Genomic DNA, 20,812 nt, shown 5'->3' with positions numbered 1-20,812 from the left:
TTACTTTTCGCTATCTTATCAGTTTGGTAGTTTCCGAAAAACTAAGTATACATCTGATGGACATAGTAACTGCGTTCCCGAAGAACTTACATTGACTGGATCAAATATTTCCAAACCCCAGAACACGCTCTCAATTCAGTTGAAGAGTTCACTCTATGGTTTGAAGCAATCCAGAAGAATGTGGTATAACCGTCTGAGTGAGTATTTGACTAGTCAAGGATATGTGAACAATGAACTATGCCCTTGTGTGTTCATTATGAAGTCATATTCCAGTTTTGCAATAATTATGGTACATGTCGATGACATGAACCTTATTGGAACTTCTGAAGAGTTCGCGAAAACTACCACGCACCTGAAGTCGAAATTTGAGATGAAAGATCTAAGAAAGACTTGATGCTATCTCGGTCTCGAGATAGAGCACAGTTCGGATGGAATCTTAGTACATCAAATGAACTACACCCAAAAGGCGTTGCACCGCTTTAACGACGATAAATCGAAGCCTTTGAGTAATCCTATGGTCGTTCGATCGCTAGATGCAAAATGAGATCCCTTCCATCCGAAGGAGGATGATGAAGAGATTTTGAAGCCTGAAGTTCCTTATCTAAATGCGATATGCACTTTATTGTACTTAGCTCAATGCACTAGACCTGATAGGAACATATTTATGCGACTTTGTTAACCTATTTCCTTGCATTTACTCAATTAGTTTCTATTTATTAGAGTGTTTTAAGTCATTTTCGTGTGTTTGTAGGTCCAAATGGAAAATTTGGCAAGAAAAGGCAATTTGGAGCATTTTAGAGCAGTTTTGGGCTTGGAATGGATAACACATGGATGGAGCGAAGTGGATGGACGTTTTTGAAGATCAAAAGAGGCTAGGAATGTGCTTAACATCTAGAAGAATTAATTCAAGACATTGAAGATAAGGAATCAACTAAAAGGAAGGAACCTTATCCAAACCTTATCCAACCTTATGTTATCTCATCCTAACTTAATCTTATCCTACCTTAATTCTAGCTGCAAAGGGGAATCAATTTCACATTTAATCAACTAAATATCTCGTTTTAGAAGCCCTATCCTCTATCCTAGATTAGTATCACATACCCTATCCCTTGTCCTTCTAGAAACTTGTCACAATACCCCTTTCTAAAAGCCTTAGATTGGTGCCACACCACTCTAATCCTTTTCCTTCTGGACTTGTGTCGTGCCCTATCCTTGTCCTCCAAGGATTAGTGCTGTGAACCCTAGCCCTATATATACATAATTTATGCCGCACAAATCAGGGAGAGTTTTGGAGAGAAAATCAGAAAAATACAAAGAGTGCCGCAGCTTTGCAAGGAATGAGAAGAAGAAGCTTGGTGCCGTAACCTGCCATTGGAGTGTTGGAGCATTTCTTGGCTCATTCTATCCTTAGTTTTAGTTCAATGTTTATTTCAATTTGGTTTTCAATTATGATGGACATGTGGAACTAATTTCATTTTAGCTAGAGGTGAATTCAAAGCCATGAACATATGTGTTATATGAATTGATTACATCCAGTTATTGTTTCGTAAAACATGAATGCGATTTACTTATCTGTTTGATTGATAACTTATTCTTGTATGTTGATTAAGGATGCATACTTAGTGTGCATGCATGAATCTGATACTAAAATATAAGGGAATTTCACCTAATAGTTATGAACTTATATTTATAAGTAGTGGAGGTTGCTAGTCACGATCACGTTAAGTAAATTCCTGGTAGGAGTATCATGCAGTTCATAGTTACGAATGTCATGTCAATGCTTATGATTTTCATAGAACTTAATGATCTTTGATATGTATCTCTATCATGCAGTTCATATAGGGAACTTGATAAGAATAATTTGTTTGCGTCGCTGAGTCTAATTCAATGAATTTAGGAAAATCTAAGAGTTAATTTGTGCAGTTCACAGTTAACTTGGGGCATTATCATTCATGGTTTATAGAAAGAGTAATTGGAAATCGATTTGTATGCATATGTGTCATGTGTGGAGAATGACCCTCTAGCTAGCCTTTTACCCCCTACATTCATCCCAATTTAGTATTAATTAGTTTGTTTCTGCAACCTACTTAGTTTTAGTTTAAAATTCGTCCAGACAAACCCCCTTTTAGTATTTCGTGTCAATTTACTTCAATTTTCGTCCAAAACACCCCTTAGTGCTTGTTTTGTGTATTTGAGTCTAGTTTTTAGTTTTTGAGTCAAGTTAGTGTAGATTAGCATCCTTCCTAATCCCTAGCCTAGAATGATCCCTACTTACGCATACTACAACTGTCTAAAAAGGGTTTAATTTGTGTGTTAGTTTCTACCACATCAAATTTTGGACATCTCCTTCGATGTTAATCTTTTGGCAAAATACAGTAATGTGCCAACACGCTGACACTGGACTGGCGTGAAAGACATCTTCTGTTACCTTAAGGGTACTACGAATTTGGGCTTGTTCTATCCCTACGGATTCTCGAGTGATGTCATACCCCCTGCTTCTCGAGTCGATTCTCGCCTTGTTAGTTATGCCGACGCAGGATACTTATCTGATCCACACAAGGCGCGTTTTCAAATGGGTTATTTCTTTATCGTTGAAGGCACCGGAATTTCTTGGAGGTCAACTAAACAGACCTTAGTTGCCACTTCGTCTAACCATGCTGAAATTCTTGCCTTACATGAAGCAACTCGAGAATGCTTTTGGTTGAGAGCAGTTGTGGGCCATATTCGAAGCTCCTGAGATCTTTGCCCCATCGTAGATGTCTTGACAATGATCTTTGAAGACAACGCAACATGCATCAAACAACTCAAGAATAGTTACATCAAAGGAGACAATACCAAGCACATTGTGCCGAAGTTATTATTCTCACATCAACAACAAGAGCATCAGAAGATTGAATTCACGCAAATCCGTTCACAAGACAATTTGGCCAACCTCTTCACTGAATCACTTTTGAAGACGACGTTTCAGAAGCTTGTTCAAGGGATTGGTATGCGTAAACTTTCTGAGTTGTAACATTGCTATTTCTCTTTGGAATTGTGTCAAACTCAGGGGGAGTATCTTGAAGTATACTCACTTGGTCTTAATGAACTTTTTTCCCCTACGATTAAAAGCCTTTTTCCCACTGGTTTTTTGCTACCTAACTTGGTTTTAACGAGGCATCCACCTTGGGTTGATCATATCCCTGATGACGTCCCGTAGACGTTTCATTTGACTTTGCATTACTCACGCATTTTTCCTTCGACTATGAATTTTGTCCCTACTTGGGTTTTTGCCATAGCCTTAGGTTTTTTAGTGAGACTTACTACTTTATGCAAGTTCCTACCTTATTGAGAATAAGCATTGTTCCCATAATCAGTGTTGACGAGTCGACTTCCTTAACTTCTGCATGATGCTACACACTCAAGGGGGAGTGTACTTTCCTAGTTTAAGTGTGATTGTGTAAATCCTAAATTAGATTTGATTCTAGTTATTCTTTCCTATATGGACTTATATCCTTTGGGGATGAATGATTTCTTCTCTTCTTTTACTACTATAAATAAAGGTATTACGTAGGGGATTTGGGGATGAAAGATTTCCTCTCTTCTTTTACTACTATAAATAAAGGTATGACGTAGGGGATAACAGATCCTCAACACAAAATTCCATTATAATTCTACACATACATCTCTTCTCTCTCCTTACCCTTGCCGCCGACCCTCTTATTTTTGTCAGATAAAATAGGCTACCACAGTTGTTGCTTTGTCCAATAATAAGCGACATTAAGGCAAAGGTTTCAAACGCGTGGTTGTATACTTTCAAATTTCTTTTAATAAATCAATGGAATTGGAAATGCAATGGCATCCATTGTGGACTTGCTTGATTAAAGTGAACGCATGTGGATTGGTCCTTGATTTATTAATCCTCGAACGTCAAGCCCCACAAAGAAGAAAAGGGCAAGCAGGTTCACGTTCACATAATCATTTTGTTTTTGTCCCCGTATTTTTTAAGATCTCAGACAAGAAAATCAGACAACTTGCCATAAAATAAAACTAAAATTCCTATCTACACGAGATAATCAAACAAGTAAACATTAAAAAACCTAGTCATCGTGGAGAGACTTTGAAGTTTCTGCTCTTTTGGCGTTTACCCATTCAAATTCCCAGCTTTTGCCCAACATATAATATTAATATAGTACTAGGTTGCCGTGTATCCAGCCGCGGGTATGCACTCCACCAGTCGGAGAGTTATCTTTGTATTCTTGCCGTCCAAGTCTTATAATATATTTGGTTCTAGTAAATTACTATTGTTCTATTTTGTGTTAATAATATAATGTCAAGTACAAATTTTTATTCACGTAATATTATATCATTAATTTAAAGCATATTTGTCGATCTGCCTCCTGAATTTGTATGGATTTGTCAATTTTCTTCTCTAAACTTAATTTTAGCCGATTACCTCCTTAAACCTTTATAATTAGTTAATTTCCCCTTTGAACTTTAATTTTAGCCTACTACCCTATAAACTTTTATAAATATCTAATTTCCCCTTGCGTTAGATTTTAAAAGTTTTCATCCAATTTTTCATTCATCTTGATTACGAAAACAACACATGATAACTGTATGAGAGCAAAAATGATGAAACATTGGATGGATGAAAAATTGAATGAAAGTTTTTAAAATCTAACGCCAAATGAGGAATTGGCTATTTATAACAGTTTAAGGAGTAATCGGCTAACATTAAAGTTCAAGGGGGAGATTGGCTAATTTAAAAAGTTCAAGGGACAAAGCAATTAATATCTCTTAATTTAATGATGCAGATGTACAATGTACTCGTAACTACTCGTGTCATAGAAGTTGATGTCCTTATATTGCGGTTCTGAGTCCCTTTACTGGTGATTCTTCGCAGCTATACCAAGCTAGTTCTGCAAACGCTTTTAAGCAACAACTTGCCAAAGCTTCCATTAACTACCAGTTTGGTTACTGGTGATTAGTCTCCGATGGCTGATCCCATGACCACCAAAACCTCGTCAACTTTGCCCCGTCCACTGAAATACGAGGTTTTCGTGAGTTTTAGAGGTTTGGACACTCGGAAAGGTTTCACTGACCATTTGTACAATGCTCTAGTTCGAGACGGGATCCACACTTTCAGGGATGAAGAACAACTCGAGAGCGGAAAACCCATCTCAAGGGAACTCACCAACGCAATCGCAGAATCGCAAATTTTCGTTGTTGTTCTTTCCAGAAACTACGCAACCTCCACATGGTGCCTGGATGAACTTGCAAGTATGGTTGAACTTGCGGCCAACGATGAGTCTAGACTGATTCTGCCGGTATTCTATGACGTGACACCGTCGGAAGTCCGAAAACAGACCGGAGTTTGTTTTGAAGAGGCGTTTGCTAAACATGAAAAAGATTTCGAAGGAGAAACAGAGAAGGTGACAAGGTGGAAGAGTTCACTGACTACAATAGCCGAACTTTCAGGATTTGATCTAAGACATTATAGGTATGTGGTGCTTCTATTTTGTATTTCATTTGTTTAGGTTGAAAATTTCTCATTTCAATATATGTTTTTCTTGATGTTCGTTTGGCAACTATTTGAATTTTCGGTTTTTAGTTTTTGGTAGCTATTTTCAATTTTGAAACTTGCAAAAATATAGCTCATTTGGTAACTATTTGGTTCGGTTTAATTTTTTATCTTTAAGATATAGGAAAAGTATATGATGAAAAGGAGAAACGAACACTACAAGAAAAACACCCTCTTTCCAGATGAAGGGATTTCTGCTAGCCAAATAAGGTTTCATCGCCTAATGTTCTGTCCTACACAAATTCATCAGATAAAACCTGTCGCATAAACGTTTGCTCGACAAATTTTGAAACTTTGTCGAGCCAAGTGCGTTGACCAATTTGGGCTAACGAATCTAATTGTCCGACGACAATATTTTGTTGGTAAGACGACAATATTTTGTTGGTAAGACCTATTGATGAGCTAGAATGGTATCCTAAACGACGAAAATTTTACAATTTTGCCTGACGAATTTTCTACTATTTCGCCGGCCAAAGTTCTATTTTCTAGAAATTTACGTCCTAGTGGTCACTCATCCTATATTTTTGTCTCCGTTTGTGAGAGCCTCTCTCTCCGTATGTGAGAGTTCTTCTCCCCTTTGTGTGAGTGCATCCAATCTTTGAAGATTCACGTCACCGCCGGCTCTAGCTGTGGCTAGGGTCGGTGGCAGTCCCATGGTTTTTTATTTTTTTCTTTTCCTTTTCTTCTTGTTATTTGCTTGCTTATCTTCCCTGTTTCCTTGTGGTTCTTTTCCTCCTGCTATCATCACTATGCTGCCCTATTTTCCTTTTGATCCTACCATCTTAATTCCACATCACCTGTTTCCTCCATATCCATCTCCATCATTTTCATCAATGGGTCGATCATCTTTCCAACCATCTACAATTTCGATCGATTGCCATCTATTTTCTTCGTGATCGTGTTCGGTTGCTGCTAGGAGAGGTTGGCTAGATACTCATCCTCCTTTTGTGACATAGAAGCCTACCAAAAAAAGAGAAACCAATTAAAATTATTGATCATAATTTTTAAAATTTTTAAGTGTAATGAAATTTGAAATTAAATTCTTGAACGGAATACTTACATAAATATTATCAACCACCTGACTGCCATAATTGGCATGCCTATCCTGATAGGCGTTGACTTCATAGAAAAGTGAACCCTTCACACACTGTTCATCAACCCGGTAAGTGAGGAGCTGAGCACCGGAGTGACGAAGATACTGCTTCGCTTCCTAGTTAGCCTTATTTGCCGAAGATTTTCATTGTGAATAAAAAAAAAAGCAATTAAAAAGAAAAAAAAATAGTGAAATGAAGTTTAAAAAAAAACTTACCAAAAAGTTCAGGCTCTGAAAATGATCACAAAGCCAGTGTCATTTGTCCATTTCTCTTTAGATTTATATTTATAGGCAAAACCCTAGTGAACTTATTAACTATCCATCATCGATATCATTAGAGTTTTCATCCAATAAGATTGGTCCACCAAGTCCAATCCCTAATAGATTGTAATTTGGACTCAAAGTGTAAAGACTTATTAGGCAACACTAGGTCAAACAATTAATCCAAGAAAAGATTCAATGGAATTTGAGCAAGATTACTTTATTGGGCAATGAATTTAAGTAAGATAAGCTTCCCATATCTTTCTGTCAAATAAAGTTTACTCGTTTTGGGATTATTTAGGTTAATTAACTTAAATCACCCATTAAACTTTACAATCACACAAATAAGCTCCATGTAACATACATCATAAAGTTATTACTAGTGAAGAGCAAAGACCCGAATGTATATCAGTTCATTCACTCCAGGGTCCTCCTTAATTATCAATCTTTACAAGAATGCATTATGCTTCGAGCGAAAGCTCATAAACGGTAAAACCAATCAGCTGTAAACATTTGATGCCTCCTTTACTGCCATGAAATCATTTAAGCAAATTAAAATTTTAAAACATAGTCCAATGCAGCTAATAACTTTTATGTACTTCTGCCAATGCCGTGAACCTTAACGAAGTGCAAAATTTAAAACTTATGAGCACTTTAACTAGCAGCTGCATTAAAACCTTCACAACTCAGTAATTCAGGACGAACTTATATAAATGCGTAATACCAATATGAAATTGTTCGACCATCATAATTACTGGCCATTTTCAGCACTATATCAAACTGAAATTTGTACCCACATTCACAATTTGTTCTTTTATGATTCTAAAACAGTCTTCTTATAGCTTCAAAATTGAAGCCTTGATGTCTAAAAGACTTTCACAAACATACACAAAACAAATAAGTGAAGCACATATCAAAATAATAACCTAACGTTCCTTATGGCATAAGCTACAAATTGTAGCAAATGGAATGAGAACAAATTTCATTAAATGTTAAACAACAAAAATTGGCAACATAAACTTCTTACTAAACACGGGTTAATAATAAAATCACCATAAATAAATTAGTAAACTAGATTTTAATCCTTAAATAAGATGAAGTTTAGAAAATGTCTTACACAAGATTAAAAATTGATTTTAGTTCCTAGACTCTATTTAATGCCAGCATATGTAGTCAATATCTCTCTTTTTTATTTATAATTTTATGCTGTTCACAAATTAAATTTTATGAAAATATTATAAATTTTAATTTTCATTATGGTAAGTATCTTATATAAGAAAATATTTTCGTAGAGATTTTTATACACTTATATTTTTGCATATTTTCTTGTGTGCCACTAATTCTTTACAATATATTTAGATACAAACATTTCGGTACACTATTGTAGTATAATATCTTTAGGTACCGGCATTTTGGTACACTAGTTTAGTATCATATATTTAGGTAAAGAATTTTCGTGTACACTTATGTTTTTGCATATTTTCTTATGTGCCACTAATTCAGTACATATATTTAGTTGCAGAAATCTCGATACACTAATTTAGTAAAATATATTATGATACAGACATTTAGGTACACTAATTAGAGGAAGTTAAATCAAATTAATGAATTAAAATGTGCATATTATTAAATTTAAAATTTTATGTAATACATTAAATAAGATATCCATTAAATATTAAAAAATAATAATATAAATTTGAATTAAGTACACATTATATGACTAAAATCAATATCCAATCTAACACCAAATTTTTATTAAATTTTAATCTTCTTCAAGAATTAAAGTTCAAAACGCCTAAATAAATACACATCCAATAATCATTATATGTCCAGGTTTATAAGTAGACACATTAATGAATAGCATTATAAAAATTAAGGTAATTTGATGGTCATTATATCAATCGTTTCTGAAACTTACATCAAAATCCGTAATCTGTCAAAAAAATTCATTGATTTGTGTCAACTTGATAAAACCATCAGAATTCAATCTGTAATGTATTTCCTTAAAAGATTAATTTGAATTACAGTGACATGCAAATAGACAACATTGCAAATTAATAAGACAAACGAGCCTGAAATTTTACTAATGTGTACCTTGAGCAACCGTGATTATCTTTCTTGTGCCTAAAATTCTACGCTGCAAGATATTTCATATTTGAGCTTAGAATATAAAACACAACAAAAACCATAGAATATAAAACACAACAAAAACCATCTCATATAGAAGTTAATGAAATCCAGAACTATTTTAGCAAGAAGTAAACATCTAACCATCATTTTTTAGTACACAGCAATGTGCCACTTTTAAACTAAACCAAATGGGTTGCATCTTAGTCCAAAAAAAATGGTCCTTAATTTGCATCAATAGAAGTTACATTTGGTCAAGAATCTTTAAGGCCAAACAACTTATATGTCATGCTTCATTTCCTTAAAATTGGTACCCATATGAGATTTAATGGGGTTCAGATCAGAAACATTTAAACTTTGAAGACATAGAACTATCCTTCCCAATTTTTTGTAGGTATTTTTATATACTTATTTTTCTCTCTTTCCTTGTTTAGAAAATGCATCTTAATTCACCAACAAGGAAAAGGCACTTTATATATGATTCAACGATATATTTACACTCAACTCAAATATGAAAGCTAAAAACCAAAACCTACAGATACACAGATAGATCATCAACCCATGCTTGTCTTATATTTGAATACATGCTAAGTGATTGTAAAATTATTTAATGCCCAAAAACTGTATCCTGAGAAACTAAATGATTGTAACCTCTTAACAAGCATGTTTTAACCCATATTTTACTGATCCCAAATACTTAACATTATGCGTCAACTGTTTGGCAGATACGAGACACAACCGATTGGACAGATAGTTGAACGTATTTTCGGTGAATTGAATAACACAAAGCATACGTTCTCAGATGATCTAAAGGACTTCGTTGGTACGGTTCAAGTGGATAAAATCGAATCCATGAGTTCGTCTATAGGGTCGGAAGAAGTTTGTATGATTGGGATTTGTGGGATGCCAGGGGTTGGTAAGAGTACCATTGCAAAAGCTCTTTCTCAAAGAATTCGCAATCAATTTGAAGCTTTCAGTTTCATTTCTAAGGTTGGAGAGATATCTAAACAAAGTCCATTTCCCATCCAAGAAGAACTTTGTGTTCACTTGTTGGGTAGAAAAGTAACTACGATGAATGTCAACGAAGTGATAAGTAAGAGATTGTGCAGCAAACGGGTTCTGATAATTCTCGACAACGTGGATAAATTAGAACAAATAGAAGCTGTAGCTGGAAAGGATGGCAAAGATTTTTATAACCGGTTTGGTAAGGGTAGCAGAATCATTATAACCACAACAGATGAAAAGCTGTTGACAAAGTATAAGCCAAAATTACTATACACGGTTGAGAAACTTACTGACAAGGAAGCTCTTCTTCTCTTCTGCCGGAAAGCTTTCAACGAGGATCGTCCTATAAATGGCTATGAGAAATTGTCTTATGAATTTGTAGATCAATGTGATGGTCTTCCTTTGGCTCTTGAAGTGTTGGGTTCCTCCCTCCTGGAAAGAAGTGAGGAAGAATGGTCCAGTATGTTGGCTTCTTTGAAAGATCATAATTATTGTGGCGAGGAGAGAATTATTGGTACTCTTAAATTAGGTTATGAGGGATTAACGATTCCAGAACAGAAGAAAATGTTTTTGGACGTTGCATGTTTCTTCAATGGGGAGGATGTTTGTCGGGTAAAAAAGATATTTGAAAGTTGTGGCTACCATCCAGGTATCAATATAAATATTCTCCGCGAGAAAAATTTGGTAAGCATCATAGGAGGAAAATTGTGGATGCATGATTTACTACAAAAAGTGGGCAGAGAAATTGTTCGTGGAGAAAATGAAGAGAGGGGAAAACGCAGCAGATTGTGGCTTTGCACAGATGCCCTTCATGTAATAAAGAAATATAAGGTGAGTAGTTTAGTGAAATGCCCATGTTTTTATCTCGATTAAAAAGTTGTCTAGTTATAATTTTAGGGGTAAGATACATACTTTATTAGAATTTGATTTTTTTTAATTGGATTTTCAATGTTGTGTTTTTTTTCCAATGGCTATTAGGGGACAGATGCTGTTAAAGGCATTTTCTTAAGCTCGCCTAAGCAAGAGAAAGTGCACTTGAAGAAAGACACATTCTCAAACATGGACGATCTAAAACTGTTGAAAATTCACAATGTGATATTTTCTGGATGCCTGGAGTCTCTTTCAGATGAGTTAAGGTTCTTGGAATGGCATGAATATCCTTTAAAATTGCTGCCTTCAAGTTTTGAACCCGAAAACCTTGTTGAACTGCACTTGCCTCGAAGCAAAATAGAGAAATTATGGGAGGAATTTGAGAAGGTAATAATGTTTATATACTCCATGCATTTCTTATTGCTGAATTTATTTGACAAATTTAAGGCTTTTGGAGAATGCTACTTATACTCAAACATATGCATTTTCCTCCCTTCTTTACAGCCTTTGGAAACGTTGGTAATACTCAACCTTACTGATTGTGAAAAGCTGATCGAGACCCCCGACTTCGGCGAAGTCCCAAACCTTGAGCAGCTAATCCTTAAAGGTTGCACAAGCTTGTCCGAGGTTCCCGATATAATCAACTTGAGATCTCTTACGACTTTCATTCTTTCGGGATGTTCCAGACTTGAAAAGCTTCCGGAGATTGGAGAAGACATGAAACAATTAAGGGAACTGCATTTAGAGGGGACAGCTATAGAAGTGCTACCGACATCAATCAAGCATCTGACCGGACTTATTGTGCTCAATCTCAAAGACTGCAAGAACCTTTTGAGTCTGCCTGACATCATTTGTACTAGTTTGACATCCCTTCAAACTTTGACCATCTCAGGGTGTGCGAATCTTGAAGAGTTGCCAGAAAACCTTGGTTGTTTAAAATGTTTACAGGAGCTTGATGCAAGCGGGACAGCTATAAAACAGCTACCAGCATCAATCAAGGATCTGACCAGGCTTAGCGAGCTTTATCTCAGATATTGCAAAAACCTTTGCAGTTTGCCAGCAACCATTTGTACTAGTTTGACATTACTTCAAATTCTCAACCTCTCAGGGTGTTCGAATCTTGACGAGTTGCCAGAGAACTTGGGGAGCTTAGAATGTTTACAGGAGCTTTATGCTGGCGGGACTGCTATAAGTGAAGTACCTGAAAGCATCTCTCAACTTTCTCAACTTGGAGAACTTGTATTGGATGACTGTAGCAAGCTTCAGTCATGGCCGAAACTTCCATTTAGTATAAGATGGGTAAGGGCACATAATTGTCCCTTGTTGGAGGGAGCACATTCAGATAAAATAATGGTATGGAATTCACCTGCTGCTGGATTTAGTTTTATAGATCGCCGAAGTGATAAAACCAAAGGTCAGGCGTATTGGCTACCGCCTAAATATCTTTTGAGGGAGTCCTATCAAACACTCTTTGAGGTCCTCTCTCTCTCTCTCTCTCTCTCTCTCTCTCTCTCCATCCACCTTTCTAATTAGCTGTTTTTTTTTTTTTTTTTTTTTTTTTACTTATCTCGCTTCTATTTTACAGGATGCAATTCATCGCAGTACTATGTTACAATATTCTTATCGATCAAATAAAATTCCAGCATGGTTGAGCCGTCAGAGTACTGAATCCACTGTAACAATCCCACTGCCTCGTGATGTTGATGGTATAAGTAAATGGATGGGACTTGCTCTATGTTTTGTCTGTGTAGGTACACAGAAGCATGATAATTTGGAAGATGAGCCAGAACTTGATGAGAAATCGCAATCAAACCTCACTCGCAATTTCCGCATTGATCTCTATACAACTGAAGATCCTCATGAACTTCCCCAAGTGCTTAATTACGGTGATCTTGATTTCACTGGACCATTTATACATTGGTTGTATATACCGCGAAGTGACCTTGAAGAATGTTCAAATAAACGCTTCATCCGAGCTTTGATTACACCTGATAGCCCAGAAGTAAAAGTGACAGAGTGTGGGGCGAGTCAAATAAACTCGGAACACGTGACCACATTTGTCAGGAAATTGATTAAGCACAATAAAAATTTCAGTAACGGCCATCAGCCTGAAGAAGAAGACGAAAACGAAGATGGTATGAGAAGTGTTCCGTCGACAAGTGGGGTTCAAATTCAACAAGAATTACAAAGAGAAGAAACTACTAGTTCAACTCCCATTGTAGGTCAATTGAGAAGAAACATAGTGTCATTGCTTGAAAAACTATTTGAGGTACTCTCTCTCTCTCTCTCTCTCTCTCTCTCTCTCTCTCTCTCTCTCTCTCTCATACGCACACAACAAAACTGACAACTTGATTAGTGATATCATGAGTGTGTATGCATGTATAGGGATTGCGGAGGGGCCTTCCAAATATCCACGATTATGGTTTTATTTTTTCTCGACGAGAAAAATTAGAGTGGTTCAGTGAACAGAGCACTACGTCTGCATGCACGGTCAACTTAACTCTACCTCCGTATCTGCATAATGATGAGAAATGGGCGGGACTTTCTCTATATGTTGTTTGCAGTCTGCCTCAAGGTGTTCAACGTAGCCGCATTTACTATGAGTGTCATTTGTATACACCTATTGAAGCTGCGGGTGTGGAAGCACTGATGCATCGCTTAATGTTAGTTTCCCCGTTGGATGACAATGTGGGGTCACATCGACTCCTTATTGTTCATATACCACGAGTACGTTTTGCGGAACGCTTGAATCGGTGTCGTTTCATTCAAGCTTTATTTGGATGTAGAACTCCAGGTGTGAAGGTTGAAATGTGCGGGATGCGTCTAGTATACGACCAAGACTTGAAAGGGTTAATCCATACAATAACCCATTGCACAACCACAACGGGTCGGCCTGTTTACTACGGAACTGGTGATTTTACAGATACCAAGAAATATAATGGAATTAGTTTGGGATGTACAAGTATGTTAATGAATTTTCTTGAAGCAGCCAAATCCACGGAGCACAGCTCAGTGAGCGAAGTTTGTCCTCGTTTCATGCCAATTGATTTTCGTGGAGAAACTTATTCTGCTGAGGAATCTCAACACGAAAGAAAGAGAGCATCAGCTTGGCACGATGAAGCAATAGGAGGTAATTACTCTATACTACGGGATATTGTTCTTTCTAATGGTCTTGCCAAGAACATAAGCTTGGATCAGAGCCGGAAAACAAGTGGAAGTAATTACGACTTTCTACTACAGAAGATTGCTCCTTCTCATGGTCATGACAACAATATAAGCTTGGATCAGAGTCGGCTCCTGGTAAAATTATAGCTTGAGTTTTTGCGCTCTCTCTGTCTGTGTATGTGTGTGTGTGTGTGTGTATTTATATATATACCTATATATATATATATATGTATGTATAAATATTCATCTATCCTATCTCTTATGTTTTGCAGGACTTCGACCGTGACTTGATATATAATTCTTGCTTCCCTCCCAATGAGATTATAGACTGGTTTGCGGGTAAAAGCAGAGATTACTCTGTAAAAGTCTCCCTACCACCAAATCTATGTGAAGACACCAATTGGAGAGGACTAGCTTTGTGTGCATACTTTTCAGTCCTCGACCATTCAACTACCGACCATGAAAATTTGGATATCGATATTTCTCACAATCTTACATGTATTTTAGGGACTGATAAAGGTTCTCTGGAATCTCTCCATGGCTTTTGCACCACCAACCAAGAATTCAAGTGGTTGAATCGTATGGGAGGATTCATTTGGTTGTCCTACATACCACGATGTTGGTTTTCGAATCAGTTAAATGAAGGAGGGCACCTGGAGGCTTCAATTGTAAGCGATTGTGGAAGCTTGGGTGTGCAGAGTTGCGGGCTCCGTCTTATATATCTGGAAGATGAAGAAGGGCTCAAGGAGACCATAATGCACTGCATGACTTCCTTGTCTGATATTAATGAAGGGGAAGAAAAACAACACCAGGACTGTGAGGTAGGATCATCAAGTATTACAGGAGTCGACATTGTAAATCCTCCTCTTGAGAAATCAGAGCAGCCCAGTGATAAGAAATGGGTAGAGTTCCCTCTCTCTCTCTCTCTCTCTCACACACACACACACACACACACATATACACACACACACACACACACACACATATATATATATATATTTAAACGTATATCTCACACCTTGTCTATCCTCTACAGATTTTTGACTGTCATTCGATCTATAATTCTTGTTTCCCTTCAAGCATCAGTCTAGAGTGGTTTGGGGATCAGAGCAATGGTTCCTCAGTAAGAGTTCCACTACCACCAAATTTGTATAGTGACACTAATTGGAAGGGATTGGCTCTATGTGCTTACTTCTCCGTTGGGGAAAATCCAACTGCTGAGCTATTCAATTTGAATCGAGATATTCCCCACCATCTGACGTGTGTTTTGGAATCAGAAATAGGTACAATAGAACCTATCCATTACTACTGCACCACCAATGAAGAATTCCAGTGGTTATATTTCGGGGGATTCATTTGGGTATCTTATATACCACGAGCGTCGTTTTCGGATCAGTTGAATGGATGCAGTATCGTGAATGCTTCAATTGCAAGCGATCATGAAGCATGTAATGTGCATAGTTGTGGCCTACGCCTTGTATATCAGCATGATCAGGAAGAGTTTGAGGAGGCCTTATCTCACAATATGATGTTGTCAGATAAGAAAGGAAAAAATAAGCAATGCGCTGAGGGTAACTCGGAATCATCTAGTAGATGTAGCAGCTACATTACGAAACCTCCCCTTGAAAGATTAGTAAAGCCGAGTCACAGGAAATGGGTACGATTTTCTTTATACTCTCTCGCTCTCTACACACACACATATATATTTATATACACACCTGAACTATTCGCAGAAATTCTATGTGCAGGACATCCTCTTACGCATTAAGAAAATCTCATTTCTACTTAATTCTCTTCAACTTTGATCCCAGAAATTCTATGTGCAGGACATCCTCTCGCTCGTCAAAGACAAGACATCTTGCACATAGTCAAACTGCATTATATACACATGTACATATATCTGCATATCTGACTCCTTGTCTCTCCTCCTTTACAGGACTTCGATCGTTTCTCTGTATACAATTCATGTCTCCCTTCAAACATAGATCTAGAGTGGTTTGGCCATCAAAGCACTGACTACTCGCTAACAATCAGTCTGCCACAAAATCTAAACATGGACAGTAATTGGCTAGGATTGGCTGTATGTGCAAACTTTGCAATCCTGGAGCATCTGACTTCCGAGATTGACAAATTGGACATCCCAGCAATTTCTCACAACCTCAGTTGTCATTTTGAAACGGACAAAGGGAATTCTCTGCATCACTACTGCACAAGCAAAGAAGAATTCATGTGGTTGCATCTTGGAGGATTCGTTTGGGTATCCTACATACCACGAGTGTGGTTTTCAGATCAGTTGAATGAATGCAGTTCCCTAGAAGCTTCAGTCGTAAGCGATCACGAGGCCTTCAGTGTCCATAGGTGTGGTCTCCGCCTACTGTACCAGCATGATGAAGAAGAGTTTACTCGGGCCATATTGCAGTATATGACGTCATTGAGCGATAAGAAAGGGAAAAATAAGCAAACACCCTCATAAGGGTGAGACAGATATGATCATGTAGTAGAACTCACAAAGCAGCATTGAGGAACCTCACCAATAAAGAAAGGCTTGTCAATGTCACTAATAACTTCTCCCCTTCCGCAGGCATGGGTGTAGCTACATTGGCTAGAGCGGATATGCTCCCCCTATGATGCAGTGCATTAAGGAGGTTGATTAATTACGGATCTTGATATTCAGGATGGTCCATTAAGTTTTCAAATCTAGTTAATATCTATAGTAATCAAGTATTTGGAATATTGTGTTTTTAATTAGATGGTAGGATTGAGACTTGGTGATAATTATTTCTTATGTTCTAGTGGACTAGGAAGTTGTGTTAGTGCTTAACTATCTTGTTGTTGGGCCTATTAAAAGGCTAGAATCGTTAAGGAAGAAACAAATTATGCATTTTGAATGAGTTTATGTAAACAAGGACTAGTTCTCTATATGTTCATTGGGTCATAGTTGTGCTTGATATTTCAATAAACATCTCATTGTTTTCCTCCCTGCATCACCTTAAGCACCCGAATTGAAAGCGCAACTTCTCCCCATCAATTTATTTCGTTACTCAGCAAATTTTTCTACCTTGGCAATGCCTTCCCTTTTTATTCATCTGGTCTCAGCTAGTTAATTGTCAACTTCATGTTAAAATGCAACAACGCAGCCTCCTATGTTTAATTCATCATTAGGGCTTGACAAAACTCAATACGGAATCATAGAGATTAGACATGAAAAATGGAGTGGCGGCTATCAACTATTTGACTCCTCCTCCCTCCTAATTTATTCGAGCTTTGGACCGGCAGTGTAAAATATACTCAATACGAAAGCCTTGAATATATTTCTTCTTCTAAATCAAAATTACGGAAAAATCAACACGAATTAATTATGCAAATGATTAAATAAAAAAGGAACAAATTTGGACATACCGGATGTTGGCGAGCTGAAGACTCGTATCGAAACAAACTGAGTTAGTGTTCGATGATTGCATGGTCCAGATGTTGGGAAAAAACTTTAAAGTACACAATTCTAACACAAATGTTGGAGAGACAAAACAAGTAAACAAATTACTTGTATTAACTCACAAAATATTACAACACTCACAAGGACACAACTTTAGAAGCAATGACACTCAATCACTTTCTATAGACAAACTCTAGATCACTCACACTCCTACAAGACTATTCTTGCTTCTCACTCTCACTTGGTTGCCTACTACTACTTCTTGATTTCTTGGTTGGTTGGTTACAAATGGTGTGAATGCCTTCTCCTTTTATAGGCATGGATGGAACCTTGGAGAAGCATGGAAACATCATGCTAGAGATATGTAGATAATTCCACTAACTTCCTAAGCTAGAATTATCTACACAAATCTTTCATGTTGGTGGAAACCTCACCATTCTTCTAGACTCTTCCCCCAACTTGAACTTTGCTAGAATTCTCTAGCACGTGTATGGATCTTTCTTTGTCCATGGGCTGGATCTATCTTGGGCCAAGGCAAGATTACACTTCAACATAAATACCAATTGGGTTGGTGTTGATCTTCAACACCAGACTCAATAGCAAATGATTTTAAATACCAATCAAACATGTTTTGTTTCATTGTGATCAAATACAGAGACAGACTTTCCTCACAAACAAAAACCGTCATCAAATTAACCAAAGCTTGCACGGCACCATAAACTATGGGTTATCATTTGGAAAATACTGAATTTCTACATGCCTCTGTCTCGAGTCTTGTACCACCTCTCTCTGTCAAGAAATTTTTCATTATGACTGGAACATGAGTGATATACCACATGTTTTTATATAATAGTGGAAAATTTTATTTTTTAAGTTATTAACTTTTTAACACACATATCTCATCATTTGTATAGTAACACATGGTGTACTACCCCGTGTTCCTGTCACACTGAAAAATCTCTTGTACTTTGTATATGAAGAGGAATTTGTTCGGGCAACTACACAAATATTGAAACCCAAGCTCATCTAATGACATTACTAAGAACCTCCAATTGAGTTAACCACGAGATTGATTAACAATTTTTAGCATTACACTAAAGGCTTATTATATTAACACCCCATAAATTGTTGAATAAACCCCACATACTTAATACACCTCACATTTGCTTTTTCAATGAAAAATTATCTTAATACACCCCACTTATTTCCCCATAATACCCTCACATCTCACATTCTCAACATACCTTACATTTTCTACATGCACCCCATATTTTTTATACACCCCACACATTTCTCAAATCTCTTTTAATTTGGACAAAAAATGCCAACTGGAATTTTGACAAAAGATGCTACCTCGGATTTAAAGCATATGTGGATTGTTTTCAATTCCACCATTAGAACCCATGTCGTCTAATTTTAATATTTGGTGGTAATTTTAGATGTTTAATTCTTCATGTAATCTCTGTGATCCCTAAAAGATGAATACGAATATAGAAACTTGAATAACGCAGCAAAAGTAAGATTAAATAATTATCGATGTCTTCAAAATCACTAAAACAATAAAAAATATGAAGTCTTATCTCATTTGAAGTTTCCTAAAAATCAATTTCGTATTTCATTCATCAAAAATAATTTCTCAATCAACATGTTCGTAGTTTCATTTGTTAGGGTTTTGTTCAACAATGGAGGGTCGGAGAGATTTTGATGGTTGAAGAAGATACATAATACGTTAAAAATGATTTGGGGTGTATTTAGAAAATTTTTATGTTTTTTAAACCTAATAAGGTCAAAATTGTTATTACATAGTAGGATAAATAAATCATTTAATATTAAATTTTAATATGAAATGCATTTAACATTTTATGAGATGCTAATATAAAAAGCCTAGATTAAAATTACTTCTAATGTCATCTAATTAAACAACTATAGACCATTTCATCTTCTCTTGACGAGTTGAAATTCATGCCACCCAACTGAAGGAAGATATTTTACCATATAAAATGATTCACTTGTTCAATCATCTTTCATTATTAAATATATGATCAATATTGGCGGAGAACAATTCATGCAGCAGAAATAAGAAATAAAGGAAATATTTCTTTCAGATGAATTTAAGACGTCGGCTTTGGCACCACATGTAAACAAATAAGGATTACTGCGACTGAAAGTTCAGAGATCATTAAGACATCATTAAACGGTTATTAAGAGGTCATTAAGCAGTGATCGCATGACAATTCTATCGGATCTCATGTTAACGAGTGAAGATTGCGGAAGAGGACCTATAATCGATTCGACCAAGTTTCAAACATCTACTATCGTAAAACCATAACTAGTAAAATTATATTTATATTAGTCTGAGGCAAAGGTACGAAGAAAGTTGAGATTCCATCATTAAATCAATTGATAATATGAAGAGTTTCTTAACTTACTTATAAGCTCATGCATGATCCATCATCCCATCAATGTGGGACTCATTCTTAACAAGCCCTCTCACGTGTGGCAAATTTTTAAACTTTAACACGTGGACAACACAACGTAGTGACGTGGAGTGCGTGTGATCGTTTGGCTTCACATGTGGGACAATCTGCTCTAATATCACGAAGAAAATTGAGGTTCTACCATAAAACCAATTGGCAATATGAAGAGTAACCCAACCTCTTATAAACCCATGCAAGGTCCATTCTCTCATCAATGTGAGATTCATTCTCAACACGCCATCTCACGTGTGGCAAGCCTAACATGTGGACAACACAAATCGGGTGATGTGAAGCATGTGTAACAATTGGGCTTCACACGAGGGACAACCTGCTCCGATATCATGAAAAAAGTTGAGATTCCATCATAAAACCAACTGACAATATGAAGAATAGCTCAACCTACTTATAAGCTCATACAAGGTCATTCATCTCATCAATGTGAGACTCATTCTCAACAAGATACACCACGTTGATGTCTAGAGATCAATCTTCTCTTCTTTAGAGTTCCTTATGTTCTTGCTTACAATAGGACTAGCACTCATAATGAACATGTAACCCAAAAAGAGGGACTTACAACAAATCGCGCTTTACTCCAATGCTAGAAAGCAATGATGTCTATGCATTCTGGTGCAGATTCAATTTCCATCGGTCCCCCTCCCCTACAACTAACAATTTAACTCCCTCCAATGGTAGTTAATTAAATTTAACTATATATTTAGGGATGTGATATCCACACAGCCCATTTTACTTCTCACACACATTTTTTATTTTCGACCATCAGATCAGATAAATTGAAGAATATCAACGGACATAAATTA

General features: G+C 36.6%; 1 protein-coding gene across 1 annotated transcript; it reads left to right on the top strand.

The window, feature by feature from the left end:
* The first annotated feature begins 4,791 nt into the window (after nt 1-4,791).
* On the top strand, nt 4,792-17,059 carry LOC103941765. Its single transcript, XM_018646117.2, has 9 exons — nt 4,792-5,482; nt 9,770-10,880; nt 11,028-11,306; nt 11,424-12,395; nt 12,505-13,188; nt 13,305-14,219; nt 14,357-14,986; nt 15,121-15,741; nt 16,021-17,059. Exons 1-9 carry the CDS (start codon nt 4,977-4,979, stop codon nt 16,555-16,557), a joined length of 6,255 nt encoding a protein of 2,084 aa, XP_018501633.2. The 5' UTR covers nt 4,792-4,976; the 3' UTR covers nt 16,558-17,059.
* The last annotated feature ends 3,753 nt before the right edge of the window (nt 17,060-20,812 follow it).

The sequence above is a fragment of a genome, unplaced genomic scaffold, assembly GCF_019419815.1.
Source record: "Pyrus x bretschneideri cultivar Hongxiangsu unplaced genomic scaffold, Pyrus_bretschneideri_v1 Contig53, whole genome shotgun sequence".
Taxonomy (NCBI): Eukaryota; Viridiplantae; Streptophyta; class Magnoliopsida; order Rosales; family Rosaceae; genus Pyrus; species Pyrus x bretschneideri.
The sequence above is the reverse complement of the archived record's forward strand: the minus strand, read 5'-3'. Positions and strand labels throughout refer to the sequence as shown.